This window comes from Dysidea avara, chromosome 5 (assembly GCF_963678975.1).
Source record: "Dysidea avara chromosome 5, odDysAvar1.4, whole genome shotgun sequence".
NCBI classification, from domain to species: Eukaryota; Metazoa; Porifera; class Demospongiae; order Dictyoceratida; family Dysideidae; genus Dysidea; species Dysidea avara.
The window spans coordinates 11,811,121-11,835,364 of NC_089276.1; the positions used below are offsets into that span (position 1 = coordinate 11,811,121).

The window sequence follows — 24,244 nt, forward strand, 5'->3', positions numbered from 1 at the left end:
ACCTCAATATTATTTTGTTGGATGAAGAAGAAAGCAAGCAGCCTGGTTGAAGATAAAAGAAAAGACAAGGCACAGAGGGCCCACACTCGTTGGAACCCCAAAAGACACATCCCACTGGTGAGTTTGTTATTGTGGCATAAAATAGTAACTTCTATATCCGGCCACCTGTAAGTGTTTTGTTATATTTAATGCTGTATTATCATACAGTACGATAGTATTATCATACAGTACGATAGTACTGTATATTAGGGACATCGAAGGTGTGGGGGCGATCCATGATATAATATAACCCAAAAAACCTGCCGCGATTTTTCCTCACAACGACATGACAGTATAAACCAAGCCCAAAAGTGTCTTCAGATCGACCCGAAACGTTTCAGTCGAGTTGCTACAGAATTTTTTTTTAAATTTAGTCAATGGAATTTTCTACTGCCTGCCTACCTGCCTGATGCCTTCAGTCAAGCGTAGCGGAAAACTGGCTACAGCTACAGCCTTAATTCTTTCGCAGAAACGTTTCTAGATCACTTAAGAAAAAACCTTTGGTATATTGATGAACATACAATGCTTGCGCTATTGTCTTACTTTTTATCCTTCTTTACCATGGCCATCAGTCAAGGTTCTACCGCAGAGTGTTAATAGACTACAGTACGGCTTCCATACCAGTGTATATTGCATCAAACTATTCAAATACTCGTGGTCGCCGGTTGTACCAAAAACACACGCGTACGTCAGACTCGCTGTTGATATCGATCAGAGAGAGCAACTCACGGCGAACTATATAGCAATGTGTAAGTCAATAAATATAGTTTAATTAGTAACAATGTTAAACCGAGTCGGGTCATCCAGGTCCTGCTTTACAGATTATTCGGGTCTGACCCTACGTGCTAAATTAAATGTGGATGTGTTACCACACGTCATGGCATAGTTCTGCTTCTTTCATGAGCCATGCCCACTTACGTAAATTACAGTCTGTAAACATGGTAGCCACGTCCATTCATCAGTGTGTAGGTATGCACAAATGCACGAATCCACGCCCACTTACGTAAATTACTGTCTGTAGACATATGGTAGCCATGCCCATGTAAATATGCACGAATCCACGCCCACTTACGTAAATTACTGTCTGCAGGCTTATGTCGAGCCACGCCCACTGATTAGTTGTTATTATTTGAGTCATAATCTAGTATAATAGTGCTGTGAGTAACTCAACAGATATTTAGTGGTCATGAGCTTGCAAAAAAAACTTCACAAACAAGTATAAGAAAAAATTAGGAATTTTAAATTAGATTAGGGACAATGTATAATGCTGCAATAAAAAGTACTGAAACAAGCTGGATCGGAGTAGTATGTAATGTCCAAATACTGTAAAACAATAAGAAGTGAGTATTCCTACTGTGCATTGAGTGTACAGTAGGGATACTCACTTCTTATTGTTTTACAGTATTTGGACATTACGTACTACTCCGATCCAGCTTGTTTCAGTACTTTTTATTGCAGCATTATACATTGTCCCTAATCTAATTTAAAATTCCCAATTTTTTCTTATACTTGTATATTATATGGACTAGTACCATTCCATAAAGGTGATTTCATCATGTAAAATGCCTCTATATATGATGATTTTTGAAGGTGGAGTTTTGGGTGGCACACAAAATTTCAGTGCAATCCTTACTTAAACAGTACTACCGTACCATTTGATACAAACAAACCTAAGTAGGTATGCCTTAAGTGTCACCTGAAATGCTTTCAATAATTAGCTAGCTACAAGTTAAAATTTTAAATATTTGATATAATTAATTTACCCTTTCACTTCTATTACTCTCAAGAGAACAGATAATTCTCCTTAATGGAATTGTGTACTGACTGCATGACTAACCTCAAACTATAGCTGGTATGCATTTACCTGAGCCCCCAGTAATATCAAAGAGGTGAACATGTGTAACTGGATACTTAAGACCAAGTAAATATAATGCAAAAACTGCATGTGCTAAAAAAGCATACAATCAAAATAGTCTCAAAGAGAAGTACAATGTGTTGTTGTGCCAACACATAAATCATTTATGGAAACCACCAAAATTTCATAAAAACCTAAAAATGAAAAATATAAGGAATGTCAATGCAAAAACCTTAATAAGTACAAATAATATCTAATAGAACAAACACATACTCTGCTGTTAACGTATAGACAAGGCCAATGAAAACTAGCTGTTTATAAATGATAAATCATAATAGGCAATACTATTTGTACTAGTCAAATCACTGTCACAAATGAATAATAAAAAGAAAAATGTGACCAGATTTGACAAAACCAGGCTTCCACACACATCCAATTCTTCGACTTTAACTGCTTGTAGCCTGACAACTCAGTATGCTGTTGAGCTACAATTTTCACAAAATGTGGCCACTGCATTATGCAATAACAGGACAAAATTTGAAAATGGTAGCATACTCCTACATTGAGTTATGGTCCTTCGAAGTCACAAATCAGGATGTGTGTGGAAGCCTAGTTTTGTCAAATCTGGTCACAAATATATTAGACTGAAAACCATGCCCAAGTGCTATAGTTTTCATTTTAGCCTACTGTACTTTATTCCATGGACTGGACTCACGGACTGGACTCACGGACTGGACTGATGGACTGAGCTGAAAACAGCTTTTAAAGAATAATCCAGGCATTACCCATCTCTTGTAACACCGGAGACACCACTATCGAGCTACAACTGCTGGTACTGCTCTTCCTTACAAGTCATGAAACTAGTGCGTGCACTGGTTAATTAGAATACACTTACGATACACGTGTACTCGCAGTGATAAAACGTGATAGAGGCTAGTGTTGTAGCGTAGATGTTTTCCTTTGTTGCTTCAGTACTTAACACTAGCTAGCGTTAGGGCTGTAGTGATGAGCCAGTTTATTTGCATAGCCCCATCACCTTGCCTGGTGGTGCCACCTAGCTAGCCACCTGCTAAGAATAATTACTGGCTCATCTCTACACTAGCTAGTGCTAAAGCAACAAAGGAAAACATCTACGCTACAACAATAGCCACTATCGCGCATTATTACTACTGGTACACGTGTATCGTAAGTGTATTCTAATTAATTAGTGCATGCGCTAGTTTTATGACTTGTAAGGAAGAGCAGTACCAGTAGTTGTAACTCGATAATGGTGTCTCCAGTGTTGCAAGAGATGGATAATGTTTGGATTATTGTTTAAAAGCTGTTTCCAGCTCAGTCCGTCAGTCCAGTCTGCGAGTCCAGTCCGTGAGTCCAGTCTGTGAGTCCAGTCCGTGTAATAAAGTAGGCCTTTTCATATGGCATAATTGTAGCAGTACTAAGCCCTGCATGGTCTACTACATATTTTCAAATATTATGCTTTAAGCAGTGTTCAAGCAAACCAATTATACTTAAAATGTGAACTCTATTAGAGTATTACAATAATATTACCAAATATAGAAGTAAAGCTACCAATGGAAGTTCTATGTATTTTCTATTAGAAGTACTCAAAAAATGTGCACTATATTAAAGTATTACTATTATAAAACAAACTAAAGCATGCAATACTATAAATTTATAAATCTGTTTTCAATAATCATCATTTTGTCTGTATAGATTAGTAAAATACAAAAATAAGTGAAATCCACACAAAACAACCAAGCTGTGTAAAAAAGTGCAGCCTTAAAAGCCTGTGTGAAATCAAAGTTGGTAGCCAAGAAATGGCTGCAGTATTGCTAATGCTAATAAATTTTAACAATGGCTGTGTGTATTGCTAGAATTTATTAGTATTAACAACATCATTGCAGCCATTTCTGGGTGCCACCTTTGATTTTATAACTTTTTTACCCAGAAATTTTAAGGCCGCACCATATTTTTTCACAGCTAGGTTGTTTTTAGGGGTGTGGTAATTATGCCAGAATAAAATTCAGCATATAGCATTATGCTAGCATTTTGAAAGAATTATTAAAGATTTCATGAACGATCGATATACTCTAATAGAACAGTCACCAGATCGATATACTCTAATAGAACAGTCACCAGATCGAGATACTCTAATAGAACATTCACTTATATTTACTCTAATAAAGCAATCAATCCTATTTTTTACATACTACTCTATAAAACAATCAAATATCTTGTTTATATGCAATAATTAACCATAGAATTTTTAATAAACAGTCAATTCTACATTTCTATTTCAATTTATTGGAATAAGTTTGAGAATAATGCATAAGTTGTGGAGCATAATGCTAGCTATTCTGAATAGAATAATGCAAAGAATCATGAGCATAATTACCTCAGCCCTAGTGTGGATTATACTTTTATCATAGACATGTCCAAATGCTGTACATGGCATCATATTTTCTAAATGTTGTATTCTTATGAGACTGAAATTGAGATAGTATCCCTAATAGAGCAGTCACCACAATACAACAATACTAGTAGTATTCGCAAGTTTGATAAATAGCTGAAATCAGTCTCAGGTTCACTTTTATAGTATGTTTTCAGCTAATGAATATACAAAGACTCAAATGAAACAAAGCAGCCAAGCTGTGAAAGAATGCAGCCATCAAAACCGGCTAGTTTGGGATACTGTATATGGTGGCCCTTAGTGATATCAATTACATTTGTAACAAATTTATTGGCATTAAAATTGATCATGTTGCATAACATCTTTTTCAAACTAGTCAATTTTTGATGGCTTTACTTTTTCACAGCTTGACTGTTCTGAATTAGATATGATTGCTTGGAATATAAAATTGTTACCATTAGCATTAACAGTACAATATTTTTATTCACTGTTCACACACACGCACGCACGCACGCACGCACGCACGCACGCACGCACACACACACACGCACACACACACACCGTACTTGACTTTGTACAAAGTACAGTATACAAGCATACCTCTGGATTGTGTCAAAGCATTCTAAAGGAGGTAATATAGTATATATATATACACTTTATACATCACATAACTTATACTGTACACTTACATTACAAATTAACGTGGCCAATATCAAACCAGCGATAAGCAATTTGTCATCTAAGGCCATTCTATATAATAGTATAAATCACGTAAGAAGAACATACTATATATTATTATGACCATTTAAATGTGTTGTGGAATATGTGTATATATATATATATAGGTAGCTATTTTTGGTGGCTTAATGATAGCTTTAAATTAATCCATGCAAAAAACAGTCAAGCTAAACAAAGGGGTGAAGCCTTGAAAGTTGTGCAGTATTAAAAGTTATTAGCATTAATATCATTGCAATAATTTTTTTCACCAATTTCACCAGGTTTTTAAAGGTTGCACTCTTTTACAGTCCAACTGTTTTTGCATTTCTTTTGTGCTTCAAATACCCCATATCCAGTCATAAACTGGCTTTGGGATTTCAATTTCTTCTATCTACATGCTATGGAAGATACGTATAGAAGTTACAATGGCATCGTTGTGTAGACTTTATTTGACTATTTGGTAAAATACTCTAATAGGGTGCACATTGTATTTTGGTAGAACACGCATACAATGTTCTTCATTGTCCGTTGGTAGCTCTACAAAATCATAAACTTTTACTGTTGTCTGTTGAGTACATTTAAACTAGAATTATCATTTACAAGGTAGAAATTAAGTGAGCTGTGACAGCAGCATTTCAATGGTTTGGGAAATGGGTGTGGAGGTCCCTTGTTCAAACCTTGGACAATTTTTCAACATTTGTTTTAATTTTCGGTGACTGTTTTATTAGAGTATTTTGACCCCACAATATTTTTAGTTTTCTCCTTGTAACTACATAGAGCCATCAATTTGATTTGTTTTATACCACAAAAGGCTTGAGCTGTTAACCTATGCACAGAATAATTTTTAAGTCATTCCCATATGTGGTGCACCCTGTAGACATAACAAAATATTGGGTCTTTTTTTAATGCAAATAATTCCATAACTCTGGGAACATCAATCAGATTTGTACCTAATTTTGTGCATGAATTAGCCTGAATATGTACTTGAAGTAAGCCGCACTTCAAGGTGGTTGAGTTACACATTTGCTTTGGTTTTTGTAAAGTGTGTGACAAAACGAGAGAAAATGAAAAAAATTAAGCCAAGAAAGTGTTCCCATGACAGTACTATGAATTTTTCATGTAAACTCGTGGATCATCAAGTTTTCACCCAATGAAAGTTGCATCATGGTAAAATTTAGATGAAATATCTATTAACCATTCCATTATGAGGAATGGAACATGGAGCTACATAAGCATTAAAATGACGGTTGTGTCAATTAAGTACCCACGATACAACAAATTTTGACACCCCAAGGGCAAGTAAACTCAAATAATTTTGCAGCTAATGAAAGTGATCAGAGTTTCAAAATTATCTATTAGCTAACTTTGATTAAATAAAAAACAAGTTGTTTGATTAAACAGCCCATACACTACAGTGAGACTAAACTCTATCAAACACTGACCTCCATATACACCAGTGTCTAAACTTCCATCTTCACCATCATGTGGCTATGTCACAGATGTTGGCATTGTGGTGTTTCAGCTTCATAAAACGTGAACCCCAATTAGAAGGAAATAAGTGTATAGTGTTTGTATGGCTTCTGGTAGAGATGTATGGTTTCACTATGTATGTAAACAGAAGCTGCTCTAGCCGATATTTTAGTAATCAATGCCATATAAAGACATAAAACCAATTTTCTGTGCAAAAATAGCCATAAAGGTCACCAAAGGTCAAATCTGCTTTGTGCCACTACACTATTGGATTATTATATAGCTATAGGGCGATTATAAATACACATATGAACTGAGTTGTAGGAACCCTATCATTTTGGGATCTGCAAATTTTATCTGCACCAGTGTTGATTTCTGATCAGTAATAGTTAGCTGTGATCCCCATGCATGCTCCAAATTATCAGTCCAACACCCTACAATTGTACACAGGCATAGAGTGGAATAATACCATTGTTTGTTCTTTGTAATTATATAGCAGATACTGAACTGTGTAGTTGCACTGGTGCCATATTGACTTATCTGAAATGTTGTCTATTATAGCTTATTGTGCTGTGTATGTAGCTACTAACTATAATTAATATCTCTTAACAATATAGTCAGTGGTAGAGGAAGCACATTAGTTGACATGAGGGAGATACATTCACTAGGAGCATGGGTGCAGAGAACTTTTTGGATTGATGATTTTACTGGTTAGTTTTTCTATATGCTCTTCATTTAAAAACTGCAGTGTTGGGGGTGACATGTTATGCAAAACTATTACCTTTTTGGAAACTAAGTAATACATTATAAAGAAAAAATAGTAGCTGTGAAACTGTAGAAACAAAAAGGAAGGAAACAAGGAGGTCATCTACACCTGTAGCTATACTAGTGGACATTTCAATTCCTATTATACAGAGTATAGCCATGACTGATCATGAAGGAGGAATTAAATGTCCACTAGTATAGTTCCAGGTGTAGATGACCTCACTTGCTTCCTTGCTTTTATTTCTAAAATCCCTACACAAATATAATTTTTCTTTATACTTGTTTGTCTACCTTTCTGTAATCACTGGTGAACCTTGTTTTCAGCTTTGTTTTGCCTGTTATATAGCATTACAAAGAACAGTGCAAGAATTGGCTCTGCCGTCAGTCCAGTTACTATGGAAATTAAACGCACCCTGACTGTCTGGTTATTCTGCTTTATTTTCAGGAATATTCCATAGTGCTACAAAGAACAGTATGAGAAGGGCCTCTGCAATCAATCCACTTACTACAGTAACTACAGACAATTCTCGTAACAGCCAGCTTGCATGAAGCCACCACACGTTAATGCAAATCAACACCTTCAAGACAGTGGAAAAAGAATAGGATACAAAATAGGACAAAGGTAAGTCCATGTTACATGCACTGTAGTTGATGTGGTTGGCAGTGAAAAACATGTCTCTGGCCAAAGCAACATCAAACAGTGAAAAAATCAAGCCGTACCATTAACTATATTTGAGTTATGCTTGGCTGAAGGCATCAGTTAGTTATTAACTAATACTGCCAAGCCAAAAACTGAAGATATTTTGGGTGATATTGAAGGGAAAGACAAAAACAATTTTTGCTGTAGAGTTGTCCCTATCTGGTGGGCAGCTCTAGCTACAGCAAAATTGGTACCATTTGGTTAAGGGATCATTGAGCTACATATGTGTGTAAATCACATTTTCTTTCATTTTGTCTAGTCAATATTCCCACGGTGTGGCGTGCTGGTTTCTAGGCTTTCATGACACAATTGCTGTGTGCCATGTCTTGACAAGTTAGGACCTACTTTAAAAAATAACTATCCAACACTGAAAATTTGTGCCAAAATTGCAAGTCTGATCAACAATAGGTATGGCCTTACAGCTACTGTTAGTGTAGCTACAACTGAAGCAAGTTGGTCAGTCAGTGGCCTACAGGCTAGTTACACAGCCAGTAGCTAGCTATTTTTCTTTTTTGCCCCAAGGCTGAGTGGCCATCCACATATAATCAAACTACGACATGATGTACTAAATTTTATATCACATTCAAAGGGGCGTGCACCAGCAAGTGTATATAGAGCCATACAGCCATAGATAAAAATTGTACGTACCTTGGATGTTAATGTTACTGTCTATACTTCCCTCAGTCACTAGAATATCTATCCAATTAATGATTATTATGGGTGTGGCCAGTTCCACTCACAACCCGCAAGGCCGGAGGAGACGGTCCGGTTGGTCAGGCCTGAGACGGTCCGGTTGGTCAGGCCTGAGCCGGACCAATAATCTGGAGTTGAACCAACTAGCTGACTAGCTCGAACTACATTATTCTCATGCAGTCTTTGGACAATCACATCTACATGTAGCTACGTACATTTTACAGATGTTATTGAAAATGCATGACACGAGTAGTTACCTAGTTTCTCAGCCTAACTAAAGCACAGAACTACACGTATAGTACCTCCAATTACCTTACAGTATAACAGCATTCGTATCGTTTTGTACAGAAATGATTGTGGGTTCTACGTACAGTGTCACGTGTGCTGACAGTTGACATTTATCACGTGTAAGGCAGGTGCCTTCTTTGATTCTAAACCAGCACACTTATATCACAATTCAATCTTCATAAAATAATCATTAGCATTCCTTGGCTTGTCTCTCTTGGCTACTTTTACTGGGCGAAGGCTGGCAGTGACAAACCAGATGACTCATTCCGCGGCAAGAAGCTGTACACCGTACATACATTACATGGTGGCCATCTGGATGAGATGTTGAATAGAAATCACTCCTCTCCAACTACCTACTCGTCCTGTCGAGATACTGAGCAAACTCTCAGTCTTACCCACATCGCGCCATTTTCGAATACTGATTGCTCTCGTGACTGTCCACCAGTATATTTACGTGATGATCCGTTCACTTCATACAAACCAGTATAGTAGTAAACTGTATTTTTGTAGCTGTGTAGCTTTTTATTGTAGCTGTGTGAATTCACTGTATAGTCCTAGCTAAAGGGGGGCATGCTGCATGGGGTTCCTGTGAAATTTGGGGGGAAAGTTGCAAGTTGCTAGCTAGTTTTACTTTAAAATTTAAGGCATTTTCAAGCCTTTAAATTGTAAAAATTCTGCAACTCCTGGGGGTTGCACCCCCAGACACCCCTTGAACTTCTAATTGCTAGTTATAACTAAATGAACCATACAGCAAGTTTCATGCTGTGTCCCCTGTATGTCAGGTCTACAATTATACTTAGTATAGAAAGTCTGAAGAACAACAGATATAGGCTTGAGCATATTTATATAGCTAGCTAGCAGTGAAATATCACTAAAATTGTATATCTGAGTGTCTAATTTTCAAAAATTTCCTGTGGGGGCATGCCTCCAGACCCCTCTAGAATGCTCGTGCTTCACACTTTGCAGAGTGTGTGCAACAGCTCCTCTCCCATTGGCATGTATATAGTAGCAATTTCAACATTATAGTCAATGGCCTGACCAACTCAATTTTCCCTCCTCCGGCCCTGCAACCCGTGCACTTTAAATAGAGTAAAATTGTAAAGAAGATTGAACCTCGGATCGAACTTATTCGAGCAATAAAAGATGGCAACAAAGGAGGAGATACCGGAAAAGGTTCAGCTAGAACTGGACGCGTTTGAGTCCTACATGCAAAGGAAAACGTACGTTTGCTTGTTTGTGCATGGTAAACCGATTAGGACCTAAGTGTTTATTCACTAAACTGTAAACGAGAGCGTGGAGACTTGATTGAGAGTTTAAGATTTTAAAGCAACACCTACTCATAGATTCTACAAAATTGTTTACCCTGTCACCAATCAATTTTAAAAGAGGACATGATTTCAAACTTTCTAAACCCAGATCCAAACTCCTTGTAAGGTCAGGCAAACCTGATTAATTGTTTCTCATCCCCACCCATATCAGTTTTCATCCCACCACCTTTAATTTCATTACTGCTATTATTAATCGCGTGCAAGCATATTTTGAGGCTGACAAGACTAGCTATCTTTTATAGCACAGGAAAGGTGAATTGGAGGTCAACAAAGGAAGTAAAATGCAAGTATCAGCTTTTAGGAGGCTTTAGCTAACCTTTATAGTGATATATAGAGAAATAAAGTTAGCCTAATTTTGCAGTGATATGGTTTTCTTCAATAATGAATAATGGAAAATGACCTCCCTCCCCCATGAAAATCCTAAATTTGGTGGATGAGAAACAAGTAATCAAGTTTGCCTGGCCTAAGATCAAAGTTTTTACTGATTGTATAATCAATCAATAGAATTCTTTACCCAATGATGTGATTAACGCCCAATCAGTTAATGACTTTAAGAACAATTTGGATATGTTTTGGCCAGAAATCAGATATGGACATAACGAGAGGCCAGTGACCTATTATTAACTTAATTAATGTTGTTATTTTCCTTTCTTGTCCATTAAATAAATAAATAAATAAGGTATGTCTACTTCTTACAACTATATGCCTCTATCCCCCATTATGGGTTAGATGGGCAAAGAGTTGTGTTTTGTCTATAAATCTCTTACTACCCATCATTCACTTACACGAGGCCTGTGTATAGGAATTTAAATTTAATTGGAACAAACAGTGTAGCCTACTGTAAAACATCATAAGGATCAAGATATGTGACCGGATTTCATATAACAAGGCTTCCACACACACAAAATCAAACTTACGTTTTTACCAGAAATGGATTGCTGGTCTAATACACTATCATATTCCACACTGTACTTCTTTCAGGACTGGCAAGTCTGGTTTCTGTAGCAGCTTTCTTCCGACCCTGTCAAAGCCACGAGTGGGAGATTGACACTATTAAATGGCCATGGCTGGTGTGTAGTGAGCTGGGACTTCACAGAGAGCTCGCCAATAGTGTTCTCAGTCAATTTGGAGTGATTTGAGGGCCATGGAGGGCCATGGAGAGCTCAAACGTGGCCTCTGGATTCCAATCGTCTTCTTACTTCATTTTATACCCCTATATTAAGCCCACCCACCACCCTCCCACCATATTACTACCACCTGTGATATTATTACCCGCTCGAAAAAAGCTGCCCAAAACAGAGAAAATTTTGGGCATCAGAAATGTATACACCCACTCAGTAATAGCTAGTAAATAGATGAATAATTGGTGCAAATTTTGTTTGCACAGCTGTAGGCACTGGTACACAATGATTACTTAAAATCGCCATATCTCCTAACGAAGCTTTGTGCGTCGAAGCCTGGTTTTGTCAAATTCAGTCACATATGGTCCTTTAAAATGGTTAAAATATTCTGTTTAAATGACAAGTCCCAAACATTAGTGAATAAATTTAACTGCAGTTTTTAACCATGCAGGTGTGTGCCCAGTCAGCCAAGAGCTGGCTGAGGACGTGCACCTAGTTTCCTGGAATTAGTTTCTGCAAAATCTGTATGTATGTATGTTTGTGTTTCTGCACCCAGAAACTTCATTCATGTGAAGGCCAAGCTCTACAGGTATCAGCCAAAAAAACAATGTAGCTGGCTGCCTAGGCTACCGTGAATAACGAATTTCTTCAAGGGGGCATGTCCTTTAAGTATGCAAACAAAAATTAAGAGCAGCTTTTATGTATGCATAAGCAAGTATGTATGTACTCCAAGCAATTACGTGTAAGCAAGAGTTTCTTCGTACTCTAAGCATGTATAATGTTATAGAACATAGCACAGTCTTTTATGTTGAGATCACAGGATCAATGCTACAGTAATAATTGTACAGTACAGGCCTACCTGATATGAAGGCGTTGACTCAGCAATTATCACATGAAACTTTCTCTTCCTAGCAACACCCTAGTGGAACAAGTGATGGTATAATATTAGTATGTGTACTATCTACTTCAGGTCTTACATGCTAAATACAAGGTCTCTTACTAGGTTGCAACATTCAAATTGTAGCACAACCAACAAAACGTCACTTGGCAAAACTAAAAATTCCACTGTTTTTGTACAGTCAGTTTCAGGAGCATAAGGAATTGTTTTAAAAAGTAAAATTTTTATAGCTATCTACAATGCAAGCAGACTCCAGATGGCAAATGAAATGCTCTAGTAGAACAATCACTGACTGTTCTATTAGAGTATCTGGATGTATGCGGTTGATAGTATATTCTTTGCTATAGAATAAATTTTACTGCTATATTTGGAGGTTGTCCGGAGAGGACTTTGTAGCGTATGTATATCTCAGTATCTTGATAATTAATCCTTCACTAATAGTACAGTGAAACTTGATCATTATTTTAGGGACAAAATTTTCTGACCTACACTGTAGCTTATTAAGGAGCTGGCTGCAGTTTGCAGCTGTAAGCAATTGGTAAAAAGAATCTGCAATGCAGCTGTTCTAACTTCTAACTGGCTATAGAGATGGATTTAGTGTGTGACAGCGTGTAAGACAGTGAGTGCTGGCAGCAAGGGGGCAACCAATCTGCCAGAGTGCCAAAGGCATTGCTCCTGATGTAGGTTATAGGATCACAAATGGGATATTATAAAGTTGGGTGTTAGCCCAAAGTATAAGAATTTTCACATTTGGTCCTTATGAGCTCCTGATGAAGAAAGTGATGGAAGTCATTATCCATAGGATATATTTTTAGAATATCAGTTTCATTTCAAGCATAAGACAACAACACAGCATTCCAGTGGTTTAGTGGTGACCAAAGCACTGCCTGAGTGAACTGTGGTGAGATTTCAGACTACCAGAACCCTGGAATGCCTTCAACACATGAAATGCCAAATATCTAATGCCTGGCTTTCATCCACAGTGGACCTGCCTTGGTGGCCACTTGTACAGAAGGCTGCCTCTCTAAGAAGGCCAACTTTTAAATTCTCCTGTGAGATATCTATATGGTTAGATCAGTGCCTTGCTAAAGCAGCTACCTGATTAAGAAATTTTGGCCCAAAAGTATCCATCTTATTGTACCTACTTTTAGTAGCCATATCAGTATACTACCTAGCAGTGACACATCATGAGTATTTATGTCACAATGCGTTACGTTATCAAAACCTGAATGTGTCACTTTGTATACAGAGCAATCTGCCACAAGGTTGGCCATAAAGTGACCTGAGTAAGGTTTCAGCGTATATTGTTAACCATTAATATTGTTCACCATTGTTACCCATACATACTTAATATATGCATTTTTACTTTTTGTAACTTTTCCTCTTCAGGTTTACTGATGGGCGCTATGCAGTATTGTTGACTGGTGCATGCAAAATGTGGTGATTTGGAATGCTAAAACGGTATGTAGCATTTCTTTTATGCACATGCTATAATGTGTCCACACATCTAAGAAATAAATATAATTGAAGGGGCCAACGGCAGAAGGGGACAAGTGCCATTTGAAAGATTAGGTGACCATGTAATGGGCGTTAACAGAATTTTGGAACATAATTGAATTTTTGTAATATTTGCTAAAAGTTATATTGAGACTGCCATGAAATTTTAAACTCTGTTGTTTACTTATTGACAATATTATTCACATGGTTAAACCATAGATAATAGACACCCCATACTGGATTGGAAACTTCTAAGCGCCACCTAATCTATCCGCACTTCGCGCCCCTTATACTGTACACAGTACCGGGAGTATATTTTATAAGAACATGTTTTGCTTACTGGTGAGTAGTAAACCTACCGCTATGGAATATAAGGTTTGGCCTATTCATAGTGGGTGTACTGATGTGTATTAGCTAGAAGTTTGATAAGCGCGAAAGGTGATACTTGACTAAACTGGAGCGAATATACCATGAAACACATACCAGTACACGTAGCATTAGTTAGTAATAAGCATCAGCCTTAAACTAAACTTGTTCACCCCGCCATTTTCACAAACATGTTCAAATACTTTTTATACGGAAAGCGCCTATACCAGTAGTAGGCCAATCGCCACCCAAGAAACAATCTACTAAACTTACTAGTTAAAGCAACCGAGCTGTATCCAGACAGTAAAACAGAATCTTCGAATGAAAAAGAGTGTTTGAAAACTTCAGGCGCGAAACGCGGATAGAACAGTAGTTTTGTATGGGCACTATATGTGTGCTTCCAATCCAGGTAGGGGTGTCTATTATCTATGGTTAAACCAAGCCATTCTAATTTTTAGAAAATGGAAAATCTAAAATGGCACATGTCCCCTTTTTCCACTGACCCCTTCAATTATATTCTCCTCTATACATACTCAGTTCCATTGTGCCACTGGGTCATAAGTGGGTTGAGTCTGGACCAGCCAGGACATTTGGGTCACATTTCGTCCTTGCCAAGTGGATTTCATCCACTGACAGAAGGTACCGGATCAGATCATGTGAATAAATTACAGTGGAGCTTGTCTATAGCCACCTTCGCTCAATAAGCAGGTAGCAGTATATAAATTCTCACTTTGGAATTGGCTTTTCAAGAGAGTTTGTTTCTATACTGGTGGCCATTAAGACAGGTTTCCTTGATTGTACTGATGGAGTGTACATACTAGAGATGCAACAATATCCTCCACTCAGTGTCATTAGATAGTGATGCAATGGAAACTATGTATCATTGTACTTAAATATTATACTGGCGCAACTCTAGTACATATTTATAACAAGAATGTGTGTTAACTGTTTAGACATACTGGAGCCACACCCACTCATCTGGATTCTACAAATGGAGTCATACCAACTCATTGTCAGTGTACTTCCTCATCTGTATTTGGATGAATATGCCGTCGTGTGAGACCTGCTACCATGGTGGGCCACTGGGGAAGTAGAGAGAGACATCACAGTCATTATATTGTGCGATTCTTACTTTTATTATTGTGAAAAATGTTGGATATTCATGCGTCCTCTGTATGTCAAGACACACGGTAGTGTGTCGTGCAGCCAAGAAAGCCAGCAACCACACCGTGAGTATATTGACAGGAAGAAAGAAAACAGCATTTTCATGCGTGCATAGCTCCATGGCCCCTTCTCCAAAGCATACCATTTTTGCATTATAGCTGTCCCCCAGTAAGGGTATGCCACACAGCAAATTTGATTAAATTCGCAACAGCCATTTGCGAGATATGGGTGTTCAAAGTTTCATTTTAATTTCTTCATTTTTTTCTTCTTATGCAGTATGGGGGGCTACGGGGGCTTTGATTTCTTTTTGCACACTTCGCAAAAATTGCAAACATGTAACTCGATTGCCTCGATCTTTGGCACAAATGAAGAACGTGTAATGGTGGATTCACGTACCAAGTTTGTTGTGAATCTGAGGAATATTCAAGGAGTTATGAGCATTTATTCACGTAAAAAAAGATCAAACTTTTGTCACGGCTACAGGGTAAACCAAGTATAGAAATAACTTGAAATTTGGTGTGTAGATAGGCTGATTATCGTAGCACTGCCTTTTGATAGTTTGAATAGTAATAGAGTTACAGTGACAAAGTTATAAAGCAAAAACCAAGCAAGTGTAAATCGTGGGATCGAGATACTCTAATAGAGCAGTCACCACGGGGTAATAAAGGTGTGCAAAAAATGTTAAAAATAACTTACCAGAGTTCGAACCAGGGACCTCCATACCTAACACCTGCATCCTTAACCACTGAACCACTACTACCTTGACTGATCATCTCACTTAATTTCTACTTTATAAATGAAATTTCTAGTTGAAATCTGTTTCATAGATCTACCAATAGTAGTTCTAGATTGTTCTAGAACATTATATGTATGTTCTATTAGAAGTCCTCAAAAAATGTGCACTCTATTAGAGTATTAAAATAATATTTTCAAATATTGAATTAAATCATGCAATGAAATATATTTATAAGTCTGTCTTCAATAATCATCATTGTATCTACATAGAAGAGAAGAAATGTGAGTAAAAACAAACCTCAAAGTCAGCCATAGGCTGGTTTTGGGGCCTTATAAAAGTACAAAAAGAAGTGAAATCCACACAAAAACAGCCAAGCTGTGAAAAAATGGTGCTGCCTTAAAAACAGCCATTGTTAATATTTATTAGCATTAACATCATTGCAGCCATTTCTTGGTCTCCACCTTTGATTTCACAATTTTTTCATCCAGGCTTTTTAAGGCTGCACCATTTTTTCACAGCTTGGCTGTTTTTGTGCGGATTGTAACTACATGTGTAGCTACCCATATAATTTTGTGTAGAGGTGCGATAAAATGCATGGTGACAATTCTAGTGGTTTTCATTTTAGGCTAGCTACATGCACTAAATTAAATACACATACTCACAGCTTGTTTCAACAACTGGTAACCGCAGTTGTGCTCTGTGTCATTAAGCCGCGCCCTAAGAGCAAATTACATTGGGGCAACTAAATTCAAATTTCAAACTAGCCATTCTCGAATGATGGCATAGCTTTTTGCACACTTCTTTATGGCTACATGCAATGATTAACTACACTTATTATTCACAGCCCAATAACTGGTGACCACAGTTGTGCTCTGCATCATTCTTTAAATTCTTAAGCTGCACCCTTATAGAGCAAATTACGTGGGGGCGACTAAATTCAAATTTTAAACTAGCCACTCTTGAAACCATATGTAACAATCTCAACGAAACCTTTAGAACAGTTTAAAGACACATTGCCCTACATGCCAAGCGAGTATTGTGAAAAACAACAATATGGTTTTTGTATATGGCCTCTAAGCCGACTGAGGACGACTGAAACTTTGTTTGATACTGAAATTATGACTATAGGGTAATGATGTATGGCAAAATCGATGATGTGAATCTTGAGGCGATTGAGAGAATATGGAAGCGATAGCAGAGCAATCAATGTTCGGAATGCACAAAGTGAATGCAAGAAACACACTTATGGTTGTGTCTAACCGCATGCGGGAAAAAAAACACCTCCCCTTTGATGTCAGCAATCTCGATCTCAAAACAGTCAACGTGGATTTGCTTCACTGCTTGTGTGGTAGTTACTAGTGACATGGTCAGTTTAACTCTAGAGTTTCAGAGAGATAGCGTAAATGACGGGTGAGTTACAGGCAAGCCGAATTTGACGTTTGTTCCTGTAAAATCCTCACATGTAGTGGTCGCTTCATTTATTGTCTGCGGCGCTCGTTTCTGCTTTACTGGCCGCATGACTCACTACCATGAGTCTTGATATTTATGAATTTCTAACCCTGATTCTAATGTGTTCACTTTTGTGGGTGTGATGGGTGGGTAGTTTTGTAGCACAAACTGCCTTCCACTCCCTGTACTAGCAGGAAGAATCCTATGTATTAGGCAGTTGGGCTGGATGAAAGCACAGTTTGAATGAATAATGTGTTGACCTTATAAGTCTATTTATTTATTTATTCATTTATTTATTTTTGCTTTACAACACCAGATGCAAGATTAAATAGCTATGCACAAAAATAGTCTGGTGGTGTTGAGGGTCAGATGGCAACATGTGCCAACTGCCCAAACTAGTTGCTATATACAGCATATGGCATTTACGTAACAGCCATTTAGAAATACACTCATAGAAATAGATAATGTCCACAAGTACAGTAATTCATGATATTAAAAATTGTATAGGCATCAAACATTGCCAGTGTGTGTTAAATGAATGCTTTATGGGGTATATAACTTGCAAACAAGTGAGTATTGGTTTCTTTGTATTAGTTTGAAATGCGGGTCCATACATTGTATGTATATAGCATAAACAGAACTGAAACAAGTTGCTGTTGGACTAAACTACGCATTATTTCAATCCATGCTCTCAGTGTAAGCAATCAACTATGTTAGTACATGTAATTACACGTCACAAGCATTAATTGACTTGTTTAAAGTTTATTGTAGTCCATTTCACAATTATATTGCTTTATGTGAGCACGAATGCTTATGTAGTCACAAGCCATTTATATAATAGTTATATACCAGGACCAATTAAAGGAATTAAGTGATTTTAGTAACCTTGAAGGCCTGAGGCTGAAGTGTCCACAGTTCAAGAGTGATTCACAAAATACTGGAGTGTTGAATAACACATGGAAGGGCACCAACTACTGTAGTATATCTTTTGTGATACAATGTTTAGCTATCACACGTTTAGCTATCACTTTACAAAATTGCTTGAGGGCACACAGGTGGATAAGTGAATGTGTGTAAGTGATTTCTAAAGTAAACTACTAAATAAACTGTATTGTTGTCTAAGAATATTTTATCAGATTAGCATTAAGCTTGGTGGGTTAATTCACTTTCATAATATCTGTGTTCACCAAAAGTTCAAAGGAATTAAGTAAATGGTTTGGATTTTATAGTGATTTTTAGCTATGCATGACTGTGTAAAAATCATCCATCCTATCAATATTATATGGTTTGGTGGACTGCCTGGTTTATGGTACTACCTACAATACGGTACAGCTCAACTATAACTTCATACACGCATGATACCCCATGCATGATAGCACGTGTGATTTCACAGCTAACCACTCATTAAAATATAATTTCCACGTAAATATATCCACGCAAACCTCAGCGATATTAAATTATATGCTGTCAACTTGCGAGATACCATCCACGGCTGAAACATTTGCGTGGCGGCTACATATTTCGTGAGTTATCCCTACTGTAGCTACATACTTACGGCTGTATACAATGTAATATAATATATTTCTCATGCTTACTTGAATGCTCTGTTGCAGGGTTGTGTTCACAAAGTATCAGGCATCCATTTCACCATGTAAAATCTGGATTCAGTATCTTCGGATATAGCCAGCGTCGTTATCAAGCCATCATATCCGTGAACAAACTCATCTCAGATAGCTACACCACTTATCAAGGTGCTGCTGGGTGGTATATAACCCTGTACGCCTAGCCTAAGCTAGGCCAGTTGAGCGCAGCGAGTCTAAAGGCTATGTAAAGGTGACTGTCACATTGTGATTGTGGTTTTATTTAGGTGATCATGTGAATGATGGTTCCCAAATACGTAACTGATTCATGAGTGTTTGACGTCGCTGTAGAGAAAAATGTGTTTATTGAAAAGTATGTACTGACAAAGATTATTTTGAGGGGTAGGTAACAAGCCAAAATCGTCTACGAAATTTCAAAGATGACTGCCCATATTTCATCTTTCAGAAATATGACTGCCCATATTTCATCTTTCAAAGACAAATTTCAGTTGAACTTCTCCATAAAATTTAGTAATTTCAACATAAGTAAATCCGTAAATTTCAGACTCTGTAAAATGCCGTAAATTTTCCCCAATCGTCAAATTTCATCTTTCAAACTGCATAAATTTCAGGCAATATTTCATCTTTCAGAAATAATTTAGAGATGATCTACGAAATTTCAGGTCGTTACCCACCCCTTGGATTATTTGAATACTAGCTATTAAATTGTGGTACGTGTATCTTACATTTCACTGTGTTGTTTACTGGTTTTCCACTGTATACTCTATGAGAATATTGTGTGTTTCCACAAGACCTTCTGCTCTAATGAGACTACGTGGGTGTTGCCACTAGAAGTGAGGTGAGTACACAGACATGAGCCACGTACTAATGTGGCGTGGAATCATGCAAGTTCATGCGTGATATGATGAAGTTATAGTTGAGCTGTACCATATCTTTTGTAAACCCACATATACACTTAATCATGTTGTACTGTAAAGCTCTATCCACACAAAAACAGCCAAGTTGTGAAAAAATGGTGCGGCCTTAAAAAGCTTGGGTGAAAAAAGTTGTGAAATCAAAGGTGGCAGCCAAGAAATGGCTGCAATGATGTTAATGCTAATAAATTTTAACAATGCACACAGCCATTATTAAAATTTTTTAGCATTAACATCATTGCAGCCATTTCTTGGCCGCCACCTTTGATTTCACAACTTTTTTCACCCAAGCTTTTTAAGGCCGCACCATTTTTTCACAGCTTGGCTGTTTTTGTGTGGATTTCACTCCTTTTTGTACTTTATAAGGCCCCAAAACCAGCCTATGGCTGACTTTGAGGTTTGTTTTTACTCACGTTTCTTCTTTTCTATGTAGATACAATGATGATTATTGAAGACAGACTTATAAATGTATTTCATTGCATGATTTAATTCAATATTTGTGACTGAATTTTGGAAAACCACCCTTATGGTTGCGCCTGAAACAATTAGAATTTTTGAAACTAGCATGGTGCTGTTAATAGCAGAAAACACTTTTTAAATATTTCTAAAATTTTTCTTGTAATTCAAGGTATAAATGGTTTATTCTAGCCTTAAATGGGTAGGAATTTAACTTATAATGCTGTGCTTCAGAACTAAATATTTAATGTATCAAATGCGCCCATAAGGGTGATTTTCCAAAATTCGGTCACATTTGATAATATTATTGTAATACTCTAATAGAGTGCACATTTTTTTGAGGACTTCTAACAGAACATACACAGAATGTTCTAGAACAATCTAGTACTTCTATTGGTAGATCTATGAAATTACAAACCTTTGATTATAAGCAGATTTCAACTAGAAACTTCATTTATAAAGCAGAAATTATGTGAGGTGATCAGTCAAGGTAGCAGTGGTTCATTGGTTAAGGATGCAGGTGTTAGGTTCGAACTCTGGTGAGTTTTTTTTCGACATTTTTTGCACACTTTTTTACCCCGTGGTGACTGCTCTATTAGAGTATCTCGATCCCGCAATTTTACACTTGCTTAGTTTTTGCTTTATAACTTTGTCGCTGTAACTCTATTGCTATTCAAACTATCAAAAGGCACTGCTACGATGATCAGCCTATCTACACACCAATTTTCAAGTTATTTCTATACTTGGTTTACCCTGTAGCCGTGACAGAAGTTTGATCTATTTTTACATGAATAAACGTCCATAACTCCTTGAATATTACTCAGATTTACAACAAACTTGGTACGTGAACCCATTGTTACATGTTCTTCATTTGTGCCAAAGATCGAGGCAATCGAGTAACATTTTTGCATTTTATAGCAATTTTTGCAAAGTGTGCGAAAATAAATCGAAGCCCCCGTAGCCCCCATACAGCATAAGAAGAAAAAAACCAAGAAATTAAAACGAAATTTTGGACGCCCATATCTCGCAAATGGCTGTTGCGAATTTAATCAAATTCGCTGTGTGGCGTACCCTACCTGGGGGACAGCTATAATGCAAAAATAGTGTGCTTTGGAGAAGGGGCCATGGAGCTATGCGTGTGTGAAAAAGCTGTTTTCTTTCTTCCTGTAAATATACTCACTGTGTGGTCGCCGACACCGTGAGTATATTTGCTCATTAGACATTACCGACACCGTGAGTATTCTTGGCCGCACGACACACTACTGTGTGTCTTGATACTAATATGGATGCTTAATTTACTTTACTTAACAATTAATAGCTACATAGCTGGCTAATTAACAATTTGATCATTAGACATTATTTTGACGATATATTTCCACTTCCATTGTAACAATGAGTCCTTCCTGAGCACACCACCAGCAATGACTGCATGGTGGAACAGCCATGCAACAGCAGCAGTTGATTAGATGCTTTTTGGGACTGTCACGAGTGCTCTTAGTAGATAGAGGGCCTCCACTGGCCTCCTGACAACTTTATGTCTTTTCCCTCAATTTCTTGCTGCCCATTCACCTTCTCCCAACTACCACCCCTATTCTACTACTTGTACCAGATCCTTAAAAGCGCCCAAATTTTGAGTGGTATTAAACTCTACAAATACAATCATACAGTATGGTAGTACTGTACTATATTAGGGATCATGGAGATTTGGTTTTTCTAGCCAAATAAAAAAAACCTTAAGCCAGCTTCACAATACCATCCTAATACTTTGGCAGTATTAGTTAGGTATAACCAAGCCCAAAAGTGTATTCAGTACAACCCTAAATGCTTCCAATGGATTGCTACAAATTTTAATTTTTAGCAATCAATTTTAATTTTTTCTACAGGCGCTTACGTAAACCATCATAATTTACTGATACAACGACGTATGGAATTGAATCTTCACTCATTGTGTTCGCCATGAATTTGTGCATCCACCAAACTATAGTTTTTTCCCCAGGCATGCTTCTGTGTTCAAGAAGGAAGGCACATTCACTGAAAAACGATCGTCGGTAAATTCTTTCGTCACCGCAGTGTAAACAAACATCTGTAACTTTGAAATCCTTTCGTGTACGGAGATGAAACAAAGATTTTTGTACTCCTTATGAACAGGCAAACACGATGATGCCCAGAATTTATCCATTGGAGGCTTAATTCGCCCACCAGTGAGGCGATACAAACTTGCATAATTTTTCTTCTGGAGCTTGCATTTTTTACCCATAGTTTTTAAATGCGTTTTATTACAAAAGTACTATTGTGCGTATATCGACGGTTTTCCAAAATTCGGTCACATTTGTTGATTTACTGTTATCCATCAACACCAGCATTTTTCTACCCACATTTTCATAATTGCCTTCCTTATTTGAATTGCCAATGAAATACCTGATGAGGTACCCATAATAATAATTATTACTGATGAATGCAAAGATTGCAAGGCAGTTATCTGTCCCACTCACTATAATACCACTGTGTGACTGTGAGCATGTGTACTTTTGTTGCAGCTTTGTATACATGGTTAGCATTAAAATGGCTAGTTCTCCAGTTAGCTGTTTAGCAATATTTATGGTTTTGTAACTAGTCTAGTGTTTTTTCAGGGCCGGAGGAGACAGGCTGGTTGCATGGTCAGGTCAAGGTCAGGCCAAGGTCAGACCAATAATCTGAAGCTGCTGACCAGCTCGAACCATATTACTTCCATGCAATCATGTGTTATCAACTGTATGGACGATCATATCAACACGTACATTTTACAGATGTTTAAAATGTATGTTACCTATAGTCTCTTAGCCTAACTAAAGCACAAAACTACACCTTACAGCACAGTATAGCATTCACATCGTATTGCACAGTAAGTACTGATTGTGGCATCTATGTATCACGTGTGCTGGAAGTTGCATTGTGGAAATTATCACATGTACGACAGGTGCCTTCTTTGATTTTATCATCAGTATGTTTTGGTTTGTCACTCTTGGCTTCTTACTGAGCAAAGACATGGCATTAACAAAATAGGTGCCTCACTCCGCATACACCCACACATCACCAGGTGGCCATCTGGATGAGATTTTCAGTAGAAATCACTCCTCTTCAACTACCCACTTGTCCAGTTGAGATACTGAACAAACTCTCTTACCCCAGCTGCTTAAAATAATCATAGGCTATTCTAAGAAGGCCACGTTGGGTGAAAACCTTGGAAACAGTTGCAAGTCATTGCTTTAAGCATCAATTTTAAGCCTTTGAAGGAAATTCCTTCTGGAGTTGCACCACCATACCACCTTGAACTTCTAATTTATATAGCCATAAAGTAAGAGTTCTTGCTGTGCCCCTGTATGTCAGGTCCACAATTACCTACCTTTTATACACTTGTAATGTAAAAAGTCTGAAGAAGCTGCTAATATAGCTAAGGCCACATAAACTTAATTATTAGTTTCTCATCCCCGCCCACATAGCTGTTTTTCTTACCTCATCAAGGATTTTTTGCACCACTGGTGGTTAAGGGAGGCCATATAGCACCTTTTATGGTTGGTACCTTGCTAGAGCAATCTAAGAAAATTACATTTTTAGTTATTTTAGCTAATTCAGCTATCTAGTTAGTAAAAAATAAAATAAAAATCTACCCACCCACACTGGTAATTTGAGTACAGGAGGATGAGAAACTAATATTTAAGTTTATGTGGCCTAACATTGAAATATCACTAAATTTGCATATCTGAGTATCTAAATTTTCCTAAACCCCTAAAATTTCCA

General features: G+C 37.3%; 1 protein-coding gene across 3 annotated transcripts in view; it reads right to left on the bottom strand.

Moving 5' to 3' along the window:
• Positions 1 to 24,244, bottom strand: part of LOC136255500 (basement membrane-specific heparan sulfate proteoglycan core protein-like) — a 41,326-nt gene that overhangs the window by 16,691 nt on the left and 391 nt on the right. The window contains exons 2-4 of one of the 3 annotated variants that reach the window (XM_066048288.1): positions 12,246 to 12,305; positions 4,994 to 5,054; positions 4,905 to 4,926 (exon numbers count right to left, since the gene is read on the bottom strand). The exons of 1 other annotated variant lie outside the window; for it this stretch is intronic. In XM_066048288.1, the coding sequence (XP_065904360.1) occupies positions 4,905 to 4,926; positions 4,994 to 5,053 (82 nt within the window). In that variant the 5' untranslated portion in view covers position 5,054; positions 12,246 to 12,305. The remainder of the gene's footprint in view (positions 1 to 4,904; positions 4,927 to 4,993; positions 5,055 to 12,245; positions 12,306 to 24,244) is intronic. One more of the 3 variants, XM_066048289.1, reaches the window with a different exon arrangement.